This window comes from Haliotis asinina, chromosome 2 (genome assembly GCF_037392515.1).
Source record: "Haliotis asinina isolate JCU_RB_2024 chromosome 2, JCU_Hal_asi_v2, whole genome shotgun sequence".
In the NCBI taxonomy this organism is placed as follows: Eukaryota; Metazoa; Mollusca; class Gastropoda; order Lepetellida; family Haliotidae; genus Haliotis; species Haliotis asinina.
In genome coordinates, this window is record NC_090281.1 from 78,410,877 (window position 1) to 78,429,410 (window position 18,534).

At 37.9% G+C, this 18,534-nt stretch overlaps 1 protein-coding gene across 4 annotated transcripts in view; it reads left to right on the top strand.

Annotated features, from left to right (window-relative positions):
* The window catches only part of LOC137274378 (rho GTPase-activating protein 26-like), a 78,444-nt gene that overhangs the window by 28,505 nt on the left and 31,405 nt on the right, over positions 1-18,534 (top strand). Inside the window, exons 3-12 of one of the 4 annotated variants that reach the window (XM_067807530.1) lie at positions 6,240-6,301; positions 6,847-6,918; positions 7,157-7,258; positions 8,900-9,010; positions 9,688-9,730; positions 10,038-10,099; positions 11,144-11,218; positions 12,573-12,608; positions 17,535-17,604; positions 18,311-18,408. In XM_067807530.1, the coding sequence (XP_067663631.1) occupies positions 6,240-6,301; positions 6,847-6,918; positions 7,157-7,258; positions 8,900-9,010; positions 9,688-9,730; positions 10,038-10,099; positions 11,144-11,218; positions 12,573-12,608; positions 17,535-17,604; positions 18,311-18,408 (731 nt within the window). Of the gene's footprint in view, positions 1-6,239; positions 6,302-6,846; positions 6,919-7,156; positions 7,259-8,899; positions 9,011-9,687; positions 9,731-10,037; positions 10,100-11,143; positions 11,219-12,572; positions 12,609-16,702; positions 16,781-17,534; positions 17,605-18,310; positions 18,409-18,534 lie in introns of all 4 variants that reach the window. The other 3 variants (XM_067807529.1, XM_067807531.1, XM_067807532.1) reach the window with 3 other exon arrangements.

Consider the following 18,534-nt stretch of genomic DNA (forward strand, 5'->3'; position numbering starts at 1 on the left):
GCTTGAAAAGTTGGGACTATGTGACACTTTTCTTCTGTCAGGGGTTCTATGTATTTGTTTTGAGGAGGAGGTGAGGTAACCAAGTGGTGAAAGTGTTTTTATGTCAAAAGACTCAGGTTTGATTCCCCACATGGGAGGAGCCCATTTCTGGTGCCCCATATTGAAATATCGCTAAAACCAATAAAAAACCATACTGGAATTAAAGTGATTAAAGTATATTTCAATCTAAGGAACCCCTAAATCTTTCTTTTAAACATTATCCTTGTATGATACTGACCTGTACATTTTGGTGTTGTTGACACTGTGTTGTTTCTCATGGGATTAGAAGTTTTTTTTAATCAAGACTTTATTAATGCATCTCTATTATATGATGAAAAGCATAATACAATCTGCTTACTTACTCACTCACTCACTCACTCACTCACTCACTCACTCACTCACTCACTCACTCACTCACTCACTCACTCACTCACTCACTCACTCACTCACTCTTATATGTCACATTGATTTTGCTTGCTCACTCACCGATGCATACCAGCATGCTTTCTGCCAGGACAAACTGTTGTTGATAAAACCTCACAGCTCAAAACATTAGAGTACGTTCTGCATCTGTAGACATATGATAATCAGGGATTGGGATAGAAAACTTTGACAAGGCACCATGTTCAGGATTCTTAGCTATTTTCTGAATTCAGCCTGGGCCACTGCCCTTGTATCAATAGTGAACTTCAAAATTTTAATGGGTCATTTCTTATTCTACTGTGCAAAATGACCCATGGCCCTTTGCCTCTCCCAGTCCCTGGAGAGTAGATAATAGAATGTGTCTGGATCTGTCCGAATCTGTTGCTATCAATGTGAATGTTTTTGCATCAGATTGAGATCCAGAAAGAAGCAGACTGAAGTCATCCCTCTGAAACTTTAATGACGTACCACATTTGTTGTTTGATCTTGGAGGAACAGTCTGATCAGGCTTACTCCCAGTGTCCAGCACTTCATGCTGCTGGATGAACCTGTGAGATTGCACCAGCTATGGGAGCTTCATTTTCTCTCTGGGTTTAGATGCTGTTAGTATCAGGACTTAGTAGGACCATTGGTATAATCAAGTAATGTTTTACTTTCAAAAGGATTTTCAGGGTAGGAATCAAATTAAAGTGTGTTACTGTGAGTTGAAAGAGTTTTGTGATGTCAAACAACACTGTAAGAGATATTTAACCTAAACAGATCAGTCCTTGCTATATTTTGCATGATTCGATTTTAAATTCCCAAGTTATTTATTTTTGCTTTTTTCACTTGTGTTCATCATTTGTAGGCCTCTAGGGTATAAGGGAGTAATCATTAATTAAGAGGGATGGTAGAGTGAGGCTGAGTGGTTTTTGATGGAGTAATGTTCTGAAACTTATTATTCTCCTTTGTTTTGGTATATCTAATGGATAAAAAATATCACAAGTTTATTTTTTATGGTTATTGTTTTACCATTCAGTCACAGATATACAGAAGTGATAAGTGATAGTTCCCTAATGCTGCTATATTCCCTGTATCCATAGTTACAATACAGTGGCACTGACCATGTTGAGTAGTGGTTACTTTAGTATATAGAAAATTGGAATTAAGTGACAATCACTTTCAGAAGGATCAGCTCTCAAAATTTCTCAATACAGATTTTCTTCTGTTACATTTTCTTCAGATACTGAAAAATATGTTCAGTTCAGCTCAATTATTGCATGAACAAAAGTAGAAAATGTCACTAATGTATGAAAGAAAACTTTATTTTATCATATAGCTTCTTTCCTTTTTTTTTCTTTCCCTTCTTTTCCTCCTCCTTCCTGTCTCCTTCCCTCCCTCCCCCTCTTTCCATCTCCTCTCTTTCTTGTCCTCGTCCTTAATCACCCATCCATTCATCACAAAATGTCGACCCATGAAGATCATGATTCAAATTTGTCTCCAGCAACCCATTCTTGTCATAAGTGGCGATTGACAAGATAGGATGACAGGCATGCTGACTTGGTTAATGTGTCATTGCCAGTTACATATGTGCCTGCTCATTATGTTGACCATTGGATTGTGTGATCTGACAGACCACACCCATACAGCTGAAATATTTTTGAGTGAGGCATTAAACTACAAATGAAAAAAGGCAAAATAATCTCATTACACTAGATTTACAACTGCAGAGCCTTACTCACTTTTTCCAGATGGCCTTGTGTTTGTGCTCACTTGTTGCTGAGAAGGTTTGAGTTCAGCCCTCATCTTTGATCGCACAGTAAGAATCCTGGTATCTCATGAGCTTGAAGTAATATGGATCAGTACCAGTTACACACTGACTGGAATTTCTTTGACTCATTTACAGCATTGCCTTGCATGGAGTTACTGAGTCAATCCTGCTTAACATTACTTGAAACTTCTTGTTTTGCAATTAATCAAATAGATGCTAGAAACCATCTCTCCCTTCCCTGTTTTGTGGACAAAGTATGTCACTATGCGAGAATAAAGACAAACATTTCAGGATTGTTCTTTCATGTTTGCAGTATTCTGTCAAAATCTGTTCCTGTGCTGACAGCAGCTCTAGATAAACCTGCTGCTGACAATCCTAAGAAAGCAAAAGACATATTTTAGTTAAGGAGGCAGCATGTTGGTTATGCTGACATTGGACATTGGCAGTGCTAAGGTTTAAGGAGGAACAGTTCCTCATCACACCACTACAAGATCAGTGGACCTGATTTCCCCATGGTCACTTCAGCAAGGAAAATCTGCCTATAAACAACGTTCTAGAATCTAGGTGTAACTCTTCCAGCAGTCTTCAAGGGCTTTCCTAGTTAACTGCTTTTTTCTGAAGGGAGGAAGTCTCCCTTGGGGCTGCACAATGTGTGTTAAAATAATTATGTTGAAGATTAGTGATTATTTGTAGACCAAGGAGTTTGTTAAATAGCATCAATATGTTATATGTGGCACAGGGCTGGCAGATCTGTAGATTGTGTCGTCATGCACCTCAGGAAGACTTTGACACCTTTCCTCTCTCGTAGTAAATTACCTTTCTTTGCTATTTCATGTAATTTTTGTTTATTGTATGTCAGGTTGTTCCAGAAGGCACTGACAGTAATAGCCTCTGTAACAAATGCTTGATAATGACAAGTCTCTTTCTTTCAACCAGATGTTGGGCTCGAAGACACACTTGTTTTTTTCATGACTTCTCTATGTCAAGGAGTAGTTCCATGTTTGTATGTCACTGTTGAGTAAGTGTATGTTCATTCTGTGATTTTAGTCACTGTTCTGATAAGCGTTAATCCTGCAAGTTTTTCTTGTAATGCCCCCTAATAAAAGATAATATAGGTCTATAATTTATTGAAATCAGAGCACAATTTTTCTTGGATTCTGAAATGGTTTCCTTTTACTATATTACATCATGTTCTTGACATCAGTTAACTTCATTCAAACTTAATTATTATATTTTAGAAAATGCTTTGAAGTGAGTTCAGTGCCATAGGGGAGTATGGCCAGATATCACTCCCCACTCCGATAAAAGCGTATTATGTGGGGAATTAGTGTATACTCCCAGTGGAATGTCTTTGCATGGGAGTTTTGTATATACCAACCTACTGGAACCACAGACAGATATACACTGGGAGCTGATGAGTTTCATCCACCAGATGGTCTTGTCGTTTCACTTGATGTAGAATCTGACAGCCTGGTACAACAGGTGCCCTGTTACAGCCTTTACCATGCATAGTCCAGTAAAACTGATGTCCCTACACAGGTCTGATAGTAACTGTTCTTGATAATAAAGCCCAGAAAGAAATGAGTTCGCTTCACTTACGTTGATTCCATATTGCCACATCTGTGTGATTACATAGAAACGAATTTGATTGGTGCATTTTCATGCCATTATAACTTTTCAATAGAACATTCTTCATTAACTGTTCCAAATCTGAGTAAAACTTTGCACTTTTTGTATGAAATTTGGTCAGTGTTCAAGAAAACCATTTCGAAACCTTGTGAATTTATTTTATTGCCATGATTTAGAAGGTACATTCATAGCATAATACACTCAGTCATAGTATTATGTGATGGCAAGTTTTTGTTTTTGCTCACAGGTCCAGCTTACAATTTTAAAAATACAAATTTACTAAACAGCAAGTCCTAAAAAGGATGTTACAATGTGAACAACCGATACAGGTTTCTGTCTACTGCAAGTGTTTAATAGCAAGGGTTTAAAATTTTGAAGAATTACACATGCAGAAGGGCAAAAGCTAAGCTCTACCGTATATCAGATTAATCTAGTATAGGAAGCTGCACCTCGGTTTGGGTTAATATGGTAAAACAAGGGGTCTCTGAAGTTGGTATCATCCAATCTGTGGAAGCAGCAACTCTAGCATGGCTAATTGAACTGTTATTACCTGGCAGTAGCTGGCAGTAGCTGGCTACTCAGGCTTTAGTCTATACAGTCCCGTGTGTTTACACCAGCTGTATCCCCTGGCTAGCCACATGGAATGTGCATTATTTACATAGTTGCACTATCACCAGGTTCACATCACACATTCCTGCCACTATCTTCCACTGGCTTTTTGTCTGAGAGAAGGGAATCAGTTTGCTTCCTTTATCAGCTGCTATCAGGGTATTTATTGCTTGATGGGTTTCCTACCAAAGATGTTGAGGTTTGGCCATAAAAAGTCTGGTTAATGGCTATTTAAGGTGTTGGTATGACCGCAAGTAGAATTTATTCGACACTTTACAAATTGTTCAGATTATCCAACATATGTTAAGTGAAGAATTCACAGAATTGTATTAAGTCTTGAATTTATGTGTTTGTTCCTTTGGAAGAGTTAGGTTGGGTTATATGTTACACTGGTATTATTTCAGCCATATAGTGACAAGATCAAATCTTCATTTGGAGGAAGACTGTTGTCTGTCCCCCCACCCAGCTGTCCCTCACCCTGCTCATTACCCAGCTTCTGCCCCATTCCTGCTGGTTGATGGTTGACTAGTACCTGGTTGTCTGTGATTCAGATGGATTGACGGTTGCCTAGTACCTGGTTGTCTGTGATTCAGCAGGATGTATTGTTGTATGTGCCCTACATGATTAATGGTTGACTCGTTCTTCATTGTGTGTATCCAAGAAGGCTTGATAGTGGACTAGTACCTGGTTGTCTGTGATTCAGGATGGATAGTTGACTAATACATGGCTGTCTATGATTCAGATGGATGGATGGTTGACTAGTATGTTGTTGTCTTTGATTCAGAAAGATTGATGGTTGACTAGCATCTGGTTGTCTGTGATTCAGGATTGATTGTTGTTTGTGCCTTGGATGATTGACGGTTAACAAGTACCTGGTTGTCTGTGATTCAGAAGGATTGATGGTTTCCTGCACCCTAGATGATAGATGGTTGACTAATACATGCCTATCATTGACCCTTAATGGTTGATGGTTAACTAGTATCCGAATGTCAGTGTCACAGAATGATTTTTTGTGATTAGACGTATCTTATGTTCTTGTTGTATTTATGCAGCATGTATAATTGTAAACCCTTTCTTATCACATTCATGCAGTAGAGTACTTGATACACCGATGTTTGCTTAGTGTAGATGTTTACTTTGAAAGTCAACAAACCCATGTCAGGCAAGAGAAAGTAATTTAGTTTTTCATATCATTCATGGGAATTGCTTGAACAAACATCACTGAGTACTGAGTAATAATAAGTGTACTGAATAATCTCCTATAGTATGCACCAGGGCATGATGTACATTCCACACAGTGGAATCCAGTAAGTTTTTAAGGAATGATTTTCAGTATTTATGCACAGTAAAAAAGTGCATCATACCCATTAAGAGAATACAGGTGTAAGAAAAGGTGATAACAAACTAAGTCAGTATAAATAAGAATATGACATCATCAGACATGACAGTTTCTCTTTAAAATTGTATTTTCGGTTCTGCTTGGTCTTAGACAGAGATTGAAATCACTGTGTACTGTTTCTTAAACCAGAAGCAAATCAACTGAACACACATTTGCATGCAAACAAGTGAATCTGTTAAGTAAGACCTGGTAGTGGTAAGGTTGTATTTAGTTTTCAAAGAGCATTTACTCAGTTTTTCTTTGCACATGAAAGTATTGCATCCTAGTGCACATACAAGTGTTATCAGTACAATGCGGGGACTGAAAAGGGGTTGGCTGTGGATGACAGTTTTGGATGACATTTATCTGGTATATCCTTTGTTATACTGAAGATAACATTTTTGTTTCCAGCCCAGTCACTCAAGGAGTTCGGGAGGCTGCTCTTCTCCATTGAAGAGGAGCGTGAGAAACTCGTAAGACCCTAATAGCTGTTGAATTCATTGTTTACTGTAATCATGGTTATCTGCCTCATATAGAGAACTGTTTTCCACAATAGACCAAAATAATTCAGGTCCTTAGAAAAAAATTAGGTCCATCTCAGAACAAGTCCTTCAGTCCTGTGCTTGTTCTAATGTGGATTTGATGGTCAAAATGTTTAACATGATATATCTCTTGTATACCATACCACATTATTTAACATTATTTGAGCTATGGTATGGTATACATGATATCTTTATGACATAAATGAGGAAGTGTGAGGCTAACATTGCTGCAGTTCATCCTGAAACAGAAAACCAGTGTTGTGTGAACAATACAGGACAACAAATTTAAATTTTTGTTGCAGATAATGTCTCCAGTCAACGTAGGGACCAAATAGATATTTGACAGCATGTGATTCTGTATCATGGTCAGCAAACGCTAGATCTTAGGTACTAGGCAACATGTCTGAAATTAGTGGATGTTGCAATGTTTTAGAATGTTTTAGACTGTATTGGTTTCATGATTTATGTAATTTCAGCTTGAGACTGCAACAGACCAGTTCCTTAAGCCGTTGGAAAATTTCCGCAAAGAAAAGATTGGTCAAGTCAAGGTATGTGTGCTCTGAATGAGTGAGTATTGCATCAACTCTTTGATTTATATGCACTTTCTGATTGTGATGATGAATCTTGCCTTTAACCAGTCATGTTAACAAAATACAGTAGAGAACTTACTTGGTTTTACAGAAGTAGCTCTATAGGTGTTGTTTGTTTCCTACCACTTGAAACAAATCCGAATTGCTAAATAGAAAAAGGATATTGTTTTGAAAGGCATATGTTTTATGTTTTCAGGAGGGCAAAAAAATGTTTGACAAGCAGACAACAAAATATTGCCAGTCCCTGGAGAGGTATCTCAATATGAAGACTAAAGTGAATGAGTCGATTCTTCAGGAGGTATGTGTCAATTCCATCCAAGAGGATGCCAGTTATTAGAAGTCCACAGCAACTCTTTCTGGTTGTATATCGCAACTGAAGGATCAGGTGGTTGTGGTGACTTAATTGAATCTGTATAGGTGAAATGTTGATGTGTTGAGTTAAACAACAAACACACGCTGACACACAAAGTTGTCACTTTTGACACCATGAAACACACTCAAGCACACCAGCACGCATGCACAGAGTTGACTCTGAAGCTGTTGTATTATTATTCCACTCGGAGTATCAAACACAGTATACCTCCTGAGAGGACTGGGGGTGATGGGATAGCCTAGTGGTTAAAGCTTTCACTTGTCATGCTAAAGACCTGGGTTCAATTCTCCACATGGGTACAATGTATGAAACCCACTTCTAATGTCTTCTGCCTTGATAGATGCTGGAATAGTGTTAAAAGCTGTGTAAAACTAAACACGCACTCTGTGATGACTTTCAGTGGTGACTAGCTGTCATTAATTAGTTTGCTAGGACATTCTTCTATCTCATTACCAAATTTGAAAAAAAAAAATTAGGGACATTTTGAATAACCATTTATTGAAGGCTGCATTGTCGTGTTATATTCTCAATAAAGTACAGCAGTACTTTCCTGTTATTCAAGGGTTTAGCTGAAATAAAGCATGAAAAAAGTAAGTGTTAAGCTAACAGTTTGATACTCAAAAACATACCATCAGCATGTTTCCAGCTACTAAAGAACCACACCCAGCTGTGCATTGAGTGCGACCAGGTTTATGTTGGTGCTCCTCCCTGTGTGTATCACCACTGTGATAATAGGTGGTGCCACTGACCTCCTGTCATCTACACACTGATAGTGGAGGGTGACCTTTGACCTGCATGTGGCCTCGGCCTGTCTCACCTGCAGGACATGAGGTCTGTGATATCACAGCAGGTCAGTAGGAAGTGATTACATGACAGGTATGCACTGACATTGACACCTTAGACCTGTAATGTTATACGGCAGGTGTGTTCTGACATTGCGAGCATAGACCAGCAGTGTTATCGTCCATAAGGGTCATTTTGAAGTGTGAATCACTACGAAGGAATGTGACCATGTGATACAAACATGGGGCTTAAATTTTGTGTCAAGGAATATTTGAACCAAATAAATTCATGATCTAATAAACAATGTGATTTATGAGATGATAATTAATTAATAATGTTTGAACATGTTGAAGAAATAGATTGTTGAAAGACAATAACTGTGTGCAGAGGTAGAGTAGCTTAGTGGTTTAGGTGTTAGGTAGTCACACCTTGTTCCAAGGTTGGATCCCAACATGGATATGGTGCAGGAAGCAGTTCTTGAGGGTCCTCATTCTCCTATTTCTGTAGAGGAAATTGGGTAACCTGGTTGTTAATCATCTGCTTGTTATCCTGCACACTCAGGGCCAGTTGCCTGCATGGGTACAATGTGGGAAGCCCATTTCTGATATCTTCTGCCATGATATTGCTGGAAACAGTGTAAAACCTCATTCATTCCTAGTTTTTAAAAAATTTTGCCACGGCATGTTCCGTTCAAATGTGGGAATGGTTCAGGTGAAAGGGAGGTAATGCTTGTTGTCCTTCAAGTTACTTTTCACAATTTGTATGAGGTTTCTTGTGTTTTAGGCTGATGCATCGCTGGAGATGGAGAGGCGGGGCTTCTACCAGGCGTCCATGAAGTATGTCCTTCAGCTCCAGGAGGTTCAAGAGAAGAAGAAATTTGAGTTTGTGGAAATTGTAAGTAGTATATCAGCAGACGACTACTGAAGTAAGGTATGCAGAGTTTATTCCACCTTAGCAATGTAGGGATATGATAATTTTAGGTTTTGTTTCAAGATTTTCTGTAGTTATTGTCTTAATGATCACGTCACGATTTTCATAGTAGAATAAGCATTTTGCAGTCATTTAATGCTGACATGCCATAAGTAAATTAAGACACCTGGTATGTGTCATAGTTACATCATTTGTTCCAACAGTCTTAAGTCCAACTCACTTCCCCAAGACCTTGGAAGCCAAAGTTAGTCCATAATCAACACATGAATTTTCAACTATTCAACTGTCTGATATTTTATTATAAACTATGGCCCAAATTGTTGAACGTTGTTATTTACTCCTGACTCAGAATATTGCAAGAGAGTTGCGGTCATTGTGGTAGTCTAATGGTTAGGGCATTCACTCATCACGCGAAACACTTTGGTTTGATTCCCCACATAGCTTTTGGGTTTGAAGTCTGATGCTAGTGTTCCCTGCTGTGGTATTCCTGGAATATTGCAAGTGGTGCATGCCCATTCACTTGCTCTGAAGAGTTAAGAAGTTGATTGGTGTTTTTATGTGAGATGATAGCCTGAACATTATAAGAAAGTGTAATGAAAGTGTATTGACACTAGTCATTATATTTCTTTGTCTTGTTTCAGCTTCTTACCTTCATGTACAGTTGGCTGACATTTTACCATCAAGGTATATAACTCTGTTTCACTACAAGAAGGGATGGAATTGTATGAAGATGAGCAGATAGTCCATTACCTCTCGTTACAGGACTGATTATCCTAGTACAGTTTATATGCCATCTTGACATGTCAGTTATATGAGAAATAATAGTGGTTTAGTTAACACTGAAGATATCTAATTCACAGTGGTAAAAAATGTGGCCCTAGAATGTAATTACACTTTTTGTTATGTAATGTTTTTGTTAATAGAATAGAATGCAAAAGAGTCACTATATTGTTTTTCAGACTTCATGAATAGTGCCATGTTGATGTTTCAGGTCATGAGGCTGCTGGAGAGTTTAAACCCTACATGATTGACTTACAAATGCGACTCCAAAAGGTAATTAAACATGTGATAGATGTTCAGAGCTTGGGAGTAATGTAATTCTGGTTAGTTTCATTTTCATGGTTTCAGTGTATACTCATCTTCCATCTAAAAAGAATACCACAAAATCTTGGAAATGGAATTTCTGTTTTGGACATGTATCAAAAGTCCTTCAGGCAACTTGAACAAGGGAGGTAACTATGCCATATCAGCCAAATCTTTGACAGATTCTCCAAGTCCTTCACATAGAGATTACAAAAGATGTCACTACATAGCGCAAAATGTCACTTAACCATGTTTGGTCACAGTAACCTTTTTCTGTTGGGAAATGTTTGGAGGAATAGGTCTCCAATACCTAGCACATCCTGTTGGTGTGTCAGAGAAGAAAAGGTTCACAGTAATCCTTGTTTGTCCAAACTCCAGATCCAAAGGCCTGCTGGTATTCCTTGGTAGAATTGGTTTTTGTAAGTGACCTCAGAAATTCCAAGGAAGAACAAATTTACACTGTTCCATGCTCATTTTAAGGAGACCAGTAGATATTTCTGGGTGGACTGCCATTGTAGCCTTTGCTTGTTCAAGGCCCAGTAGGGATTCCGAAGTAGAATAGATTCCCAATTACAAGTGCTATCAGTGAGTGCCCAGTTGAATTTGAAAGAACATGGCTCTCTGTATGATGCATCACAGGAATTCCTGGAAACAACACATCCCCAGCACCTCATACTTGTAAGAGACCCTTTAAGGTCCTGCCAAGGAATAGGTCCCCAGTGCAGTGCAGAGCAGAGCAGTTGCATGGCCCACTGATAAAAGCAGCAAATGAATTGTATTCCTTTATCTTGTTTCACAAAACTCTCTTAGTCTACAATTATCTTAAGTCAGTATTACAGTATAGAAAGCAGGAATGCTACAACGAAAGTTAAGAGATCTTAAGCTTACAAGAATGTTGTGAAACAGGTCCCAGAGCTGTGTAAATATTGGTTCATCCATTGGCGCTCATGACTAGACTTGTTGAGTGAAATGTTTCCAACTTCCTCCAACATCCCTATGCTCCCCATGTTTCAGACTCGCGGAAACTTCGAGAGCACAAGCAGCCAGGCTGAAGAGTTGATGAATAAGATGCTGGAGGTCCGTGGCACGGTAATTAAACATTCCATGGTCTTCCAACTTCTCAGGGCTGCCGACAAGATGATCCAGCGAACCACAATCTCATCTAGATTTCTGTAGCTTAGTAACTCTACTGTCTCACTTAGTCAACCCTAGTTACAGAAGGAGCCTATATTCTTTCAGTCATTCTTTCAGAACATGTCAAATTTCTTCCTATGATTACTCTTGATTTGTTGATAAAATAATTGTTTTTGTAAATGTTCAGAAGTTATGTGCAAAAGTTGAATAGAAAATACTTGCCATGTTTCGTTTCATTTCACATATAGCAAGGGTTGATAAGGTGGCATTCTTTCCAAACATGACTTGTTTCCCTGCAACTGGTGCATAATTCTGTCCAAATGTTAGTAATGCACCGTAGCAGAAATGTCTTCAAAGTATCTTTGATAGATGAGATTGTGGTTGCCGCTGCATATTTCCTCATGTATGTATTCTGGTAACTATACTATATATTCATCCAAATTCCCATACATATTCTGTTCCTGATAAAACTGTTATTTTCAATACTGACATTGATAATGCTGTTAACCTTAAATTTCTTGTTCGAAGCATCATGCGTGCATGAGTCTGCAGTGAAAAGTTGTCTAACATGTACTTGTGAAGTCTTGCCCTGATTTGGTGAATAGCATGGACAACTGGTTGTGGCACTACTAAATTATACAGGCTTGAGCAAGAATAACTGCCATTACTCAGGGGTGCAATGTTAAGTACCTTTATAATACTCATATTTCCCTTGTAACTGTTGGTCAGGAGTCATATTGATATGGCTGGAAACCAGTGGGAACCAGTCATTAATCTAATTTGTGTGAATGAATTAGTACGTGCTGATATATCAGTAATTTTCTGCTAGAGAGTTTGTTTCAAGCTATTTAGTTTATAAAGATATTTGAAAACTTAAATTTAAAGTTCTCTAGCATCAAATTTGGGATGAACATTTTTTGGGATCTCATCAAGGGTCTCTTTTGTGATACATACCATTGAATTAATGTGTGAGACATCCCCATGGCTTACTGTCAGGGTTTAGGAGAAAAATCATCCTCATTTTGTTTAGTAATTAGGTGAAATTTGGTTCCTTTTTGCATCGTGGTTCATTTCAACCTTTGAAATAGTGTCATGCAGAGTTATCTCCCTTTAATATATTGGTACAGCTTGCCCCTCGTGTTTTGACAGCATTTGCTGTGGCCTGAGATGTTAATTTGTAAAGTGCTCAAGCATTCATAGTTAGAGCTAATAAACTCATACCTAGCTGTGTAATCTTTTTCTGTAGTCTACTGTTTGCTTCAGGAATCATATATAATGACTCATGTTCATTATTTTATGTTTCTTGTAGTATTTGAAAAGATGTCTTGAGAGGATTCAGATGCCTGTAAATATGGTTTTGGTTTTTAAAAGAGTGACAAGTTTTCATGGCATAGTTAATAATGAAACTGCTTAAAATCTGGGTATTCTTGCACTTTATTAATGACTTTAAAAACTAATACCACCATAACAATTTATTGTATTTGGGACAGCATTTAACCTGCTTTTAAATTAAAAAAAAAAGCTCATATTTCATGTTACCTTCATTCAAATTTCGAAAGTTTAATAGGAGAACAAAACTTGGACGAATTGAAAAGACCTAGGATCATTTTGCGTAACTTGCTTTTTTGTGATTTTTTTTTATTGAATGGCAATGCTTTAAGGCATGAATTTGAATTTACTAAATCTGTTGATGCATTGTGGCCCTCAAATTCCTGCATTAAAAGTATTGGCGTATTGGTGCCTTAAACACTAGTAATCCAGCACTATATGTATGGTGGTGTATTGCAGCTTTAGCACTAGTATTCCAGCACTACGTGTATGGTGGTGTATTGAGGCTTTAATCACTAGTACAGTGCTCCAGCATCAAATGTTTGGTTGAATGTTGGTGCAGGTATGCATCGCAGCTGGTATATATTGTGCCTTACAATTGGATGAATGTCTATTGACCCGCTGTATCTTGCTTTATATCTGCTGTTATTTGCTGCCTCAAATGCATTGTCAGCATCACTGGGTTTTCAGATGGTTGATACGCTTATGTCAAGCTTCATTTTTCACTATAAAACAAGATTTACTTGTTTGGCTTTTAGGCTTTTTACACAGTATCTTGTGTTCTAAATTTACTGACACTTCCAGCTTGTCTCATTTGGCTTCTTCTGACATCTGTATTTATTACACACCGCTATCACATACCTGGAATATTTCTGAGTGCAGCTTTAAACAACAAGTAAACAAACAAAAACTGATTTTCTAACACACTGATGATCAGAACATCCAATTCTGGCCAATCGGATGATTTCCTGTGAAATGACATATAAACCAACGCTAACTATGTAGTGAGCTGAATTATCTGAAGACCCAGTTTTGAATTTACCAGTAGCTTCCACCATCTGACACTAACGCTGGCTTCTTTATAGCTCCCAGCGTCGGGCGCACCTGCATTCTTGGTAAGGGCACTCTCTTCTGTATACATCCCATAGTACAACTAAATGTGTTGTAGATTATCCTTCTCTTCCCATTCCTTTCTGCTATAGATGACAGTAGCCTATTTTATTGTTGATCAAATTTTAATTTATTATATTTTTTATAATAGATTCTGTTAACATGTTTACTCTTAATGAAGTAATTTTGTAGAAATATACTATGTTGTGGACATGATCAATGCATGACTAGATGAATTACTTTTGAATGATGCAAGTAGAAGATCTCACATTTCGAAGATATGCATGTGAATTGACATGAAGTGATCCACATTTTGCCACAGTCTTATTTGAATGTAGTTAGAGCACCGAAATGTGATGTATTGTAGACTGACAAGCACCTTGCAGAGGTCGCTAACCCTATCATAATCTAATTTCATGCCATTGTTATCTTTGTTGCATTAAATGTGTACATGATTCTTGTTGATATGTTAGGGTATTGAGGACTTGGACTCTTGTTGATGTTGTTGAATGTTTGCATGATTCTTTTTGATTTGTCAAGCAGTTGATGACTTGTTGGGCTCTGTTGTGAGTGATCATTGTCATTTAAGTAATCCATGTCATGGTATCAGTCATTGGACAATCTGTGTCTACTAATGGTGTTTTTAGTGTTGTCAGAACAGTTGCTACAGAAATATACCCGAATTCTTTTTTTGAGCGACCTCTCACTTGTTAGTATGTGGGTACAATACTGTCACGTTCAAAGGTCATTGTGTCATACATAGCACTGTGCTAGTGCTTCAGGCAAGAAACATGTTCAGTTCCAACAAAGGTCATTGTGTCATACATAGTCCAGTGCTAGTGCTTCAAGCAAGAAACATGTTCAGTTCCAACAAAGATCATTGTGTCATACATAGTCCAGTGCTAGTGCTTCAAGCAAGAAATATGTTCAGTTCCAACAAAGGTCATTGTACCATACATGTCCCAATGCTAGTGCTTCAAGCAAAAAGCATGTTCAGTTCAAACAAAGATCACTGTGTCATACATATTCCAGTGCCAGTGCTTTAAACAAGAAACATGTTCAGTTCCAACAGAGGTCATTGTGTCATACATAGTCCAGTGCTAGTGCTTCAAGCAAGAAACATGTTCAGTTCCAACAAAGGTCGTTGTGTCATACATAGTCCAGTGCTAGTGCTTCAAGCAAGAAACATGTTCATTTCCAACAAAGGTCATTGTGTCATACAAAGTCCAGTGATAGTGCTTCAAGCAAGAAACATGTTCATTTCCAACAAAGGTCATTGTGTCATACATAGCCCTATGCTAGTGCTTCAAGCAAGAAACATGTTCAGTTCCAACAAAGGTCATTGTGTCATACATAGCCCAGTGGTTGTCCTTAAAGCAAGAAACATGTTCAAATCCAGCAAAGGTCATTGTGTCATACATATCCCAGTGACTACTGGTAAACACATATAAGATGATCCACGACCTGACAAATGACCCCAATTTGCATACTTGGGAACGCCCCACAGAACTATCCACTTGAAACAAGAGGGAGACAATTTGTCTGATAAATATCGAGAAGTTAATTTTCCCCGTGCGTTTCACGCTTGAATTGTTATAGCATACTCGATTTGGGAACAGGTACAATCCCAACAAATTGAATCAACACAATATACTGAGGAAATATGTTTAGGACCACCAATAAATTTCACGAAGCAAATGACATTTTCCTGGGTTTTTTAAAACAAAATTGTTGAATATCTAAAATGCTTGTCAATGCCCCAATCATCTACTAGTATTTGTCTTCTTCTTAACTAAAGGTTAGCGCGGAACATCAGTATCTTATGCCTGAAATTGCATTCGAAGGAATATGCGGTGTTGATTTCATGTCACGGTTAGCATGTATTGCACGTGCAAAATCGTCAAGCTACCTGTAGCAGCCAAGTGTACTCGCCCAATTCGTTGTACTGCCTCTCTTGTCACAAATGCGTTTAGAGCGCAGGATCATCGAATATGTGTCTAGCAGTAGTGCTTCACACAAGAAACAGGTTCAGTTCCAGCATGGTTCACAGTGGCATATCTATAAATATCCCTTTGACACTGGTAGCACATTGTTTATGTACATTGTTTCATATGATCACAAGACCACATGCATGCTGCAGTTGTAAAGCCCTCCACGAACATTCACTGCCAATGTCCACACTTTTCATTTTATTTTAAACTTTTGTTGTTTATTTTTCATCCAGCAACATAAACATAGTTTGTTTTGTTTACAAAGAATGAATTTCCATTGCTGCTGAGGACACAGATACGCATCTGCAGTAACTGTATGTCTTTGTTGCTCTCACTATTTTTATTCTGACTTGTCACTACTCAGTGCTATGGCTGGTACCAAAGTGTTTTCCTGAAAGACTCCTGATTAAAAGTATATGCTATTGACAGCCCTGCTATAATGTATCTAGGCTGTAATCCAATGAAAACTGCTCCATAATTCACTTCCTAATGTACAGTTACAATCTAATCAAGCAATATCAGTGTACTTGTTAAATTGGACTCTTTTATTTTGGATAGTGTTTTGGTTTGGGGTTTTGTAGGTTTTTTGGGGGGAGATTTTCCAAAAATAAATATGCAAATGAACTGTTTTAGACTCCTCGCGAGGGTATGGATCCCTGAGCAACATAGTGGTTGAATTGTTGGGGGTTTTTTCTGGTCAGCTTTCAAACTTAAAAAGTGAAAATATTTTGTATGGTCTCATGATAAGTATTTAGATTTTGAAGGTAAGTGTCCTATAAGTGAATCATCAAAGAAATTTCATTTCAGTTCTCACTGCATGTATTTTGCTGAATTATATAATCCAGATGCTAGCTTGGAACAGGAATATACTGGGAAAGCACTATTGGACAGCTCTGTGTAGAGATACTTTCATAGACCTGCACAAGGATATGATTGCTGCAGATAGCACATACATTACATGAGGTTCTGTTAAACAACATGCTATACTTTTGTTTTTCCACTTTCACAGACCATTGAGCAGCATGCTTATTCTGACAGAAAGACATCAGTTACATCCAGTAATGGTGGCCTACGTTCAAGCAGAAAGGTTACTAAGTCCAAAACTCATACAGAATTATCAGAAAGAGTTGATTGTTGTTCTGAGGTGAAAGTTGAACTGTTCTATCTTGTGATATATAGTTTTCTACCCCTGTGCAAGTTTCTGCAAGATGGTCCCTATAGGAAGTAACCATTTAATCATTCACTTCATGAATACTTATTTCATGTGCCTTGAGAATCTTGTTTCTGGTATGAACAGGACTGCTTGAGGGGAAACAGTTTGAAATCATGAACCATGAATGTATATATCCCTCCTCAAGCATTGACTGAGAGATTTCATTTCTGGTATTAACAGGCCTAGATTAAGGAGCAGTACCTTGAGATTAAAATTTCAATATCTGAATATGTCCCAGGATCAGATGTATGATGGGGTTAGCAAACCCAACTCATTTCACTCTATGGCAGTTTCTGTCAGATCAGAAAACTGAAAAAAAGCAGTGGAAATCGTTAAGCATATGTAATTGTCAGTCTCATAGATGTTTGATCTGTTATACATGCTTTGGCAAAATGTGGATGAAATTTGTTTGCAATAACAGGTCTTTGCTTAAACATTAGAGTTTATAGAGATCTTGAATTCAGTTCTTAAAATGAGTTGATCTTTAAGTATTAAAGCTGACTCATTTATAGTGCAAATAAAAAGCTGATTCTTTTAAAGCTCAAATAAAAAAATTATTAAGGGATAAGGAGTAATGTGTTTCTGAGCTCTTCTATGTCATGCTGTAACATAGAGTTGTGTTGCACAGAGGCCCATAGAGTCATCTGGGACCATGCGAGGATTTACACGCCAGGGGTACCTGTATCTCTTGGAGAAAAGTAAGTACCACTTGTTGTCCTGGAAGAGAATGCGTGAATGTTGTCTTACAGAATGTGGTCACCCTTCTGACCTAGAACCATACAACCCGAATGATAGTAACAGGTACACAAAGGGTTAAAATAAGGAATGCAGCTGGGTGGTTAAGTTTTAGGATGCCTACAGGTTTAGATAATAAAAGATGGTAATGGTGTATACTGGTTCATTTTGAAGGGGGCCAAAGGCTTGATATAATGGAGTTTGCCTAGTGGCTAGTTTTAAAAAGGCCAAAGGTACTAAAGGGTGTCTAGTCTTTACGATAATATTGGTAGAAGGTACTACAGGGAGCAAAGTGGTGTCTAGTCTTTACGATAATATCGGTAGAAGGTACTATAGGGTGTCTAGTCTTTACGATAATATTAGCAGTAGGTACTATAGGGTGCCAAGTGGTTAAGATAATAAAGGATGCCTAACAGTTATGATTGTGAAAGATGGTAAGGGTGCCTGATGGTTAATAGTAAAGGCGCCAAAAGATGAAAGTATGAGTTTCCTTGTGGTAATAAAGATAATAAAGATCAAACAAGGTCAAATATGATAGATTAGGGAGCAAAGTATAACAATATTAATAATAGCTTTGATGTCACAAGAAATAATAGGGATTTTGTTATGTCTATTTACTATTGAGCAATAGTTTTCACATCAGTGTTGATGTTTGGTTGCTGTTTACAGAGGCTCTGGGAACAACATGGACCAAATACTACTGCCAGTACAAGAAGGAAACCAAGGAATTCTACATGATCCTGTACAACCAGATGGGAGGCAAGATGGTATGGTGGAGCCTACATGGTTGTGAATCTATGATATATTCTGTGTTTGTCAGGCAACATCTGCTTGTAATAATGTCTTTCCTGTAACCTCAAGCTGGCATCATTAAAAGTGACGATACAAACAAA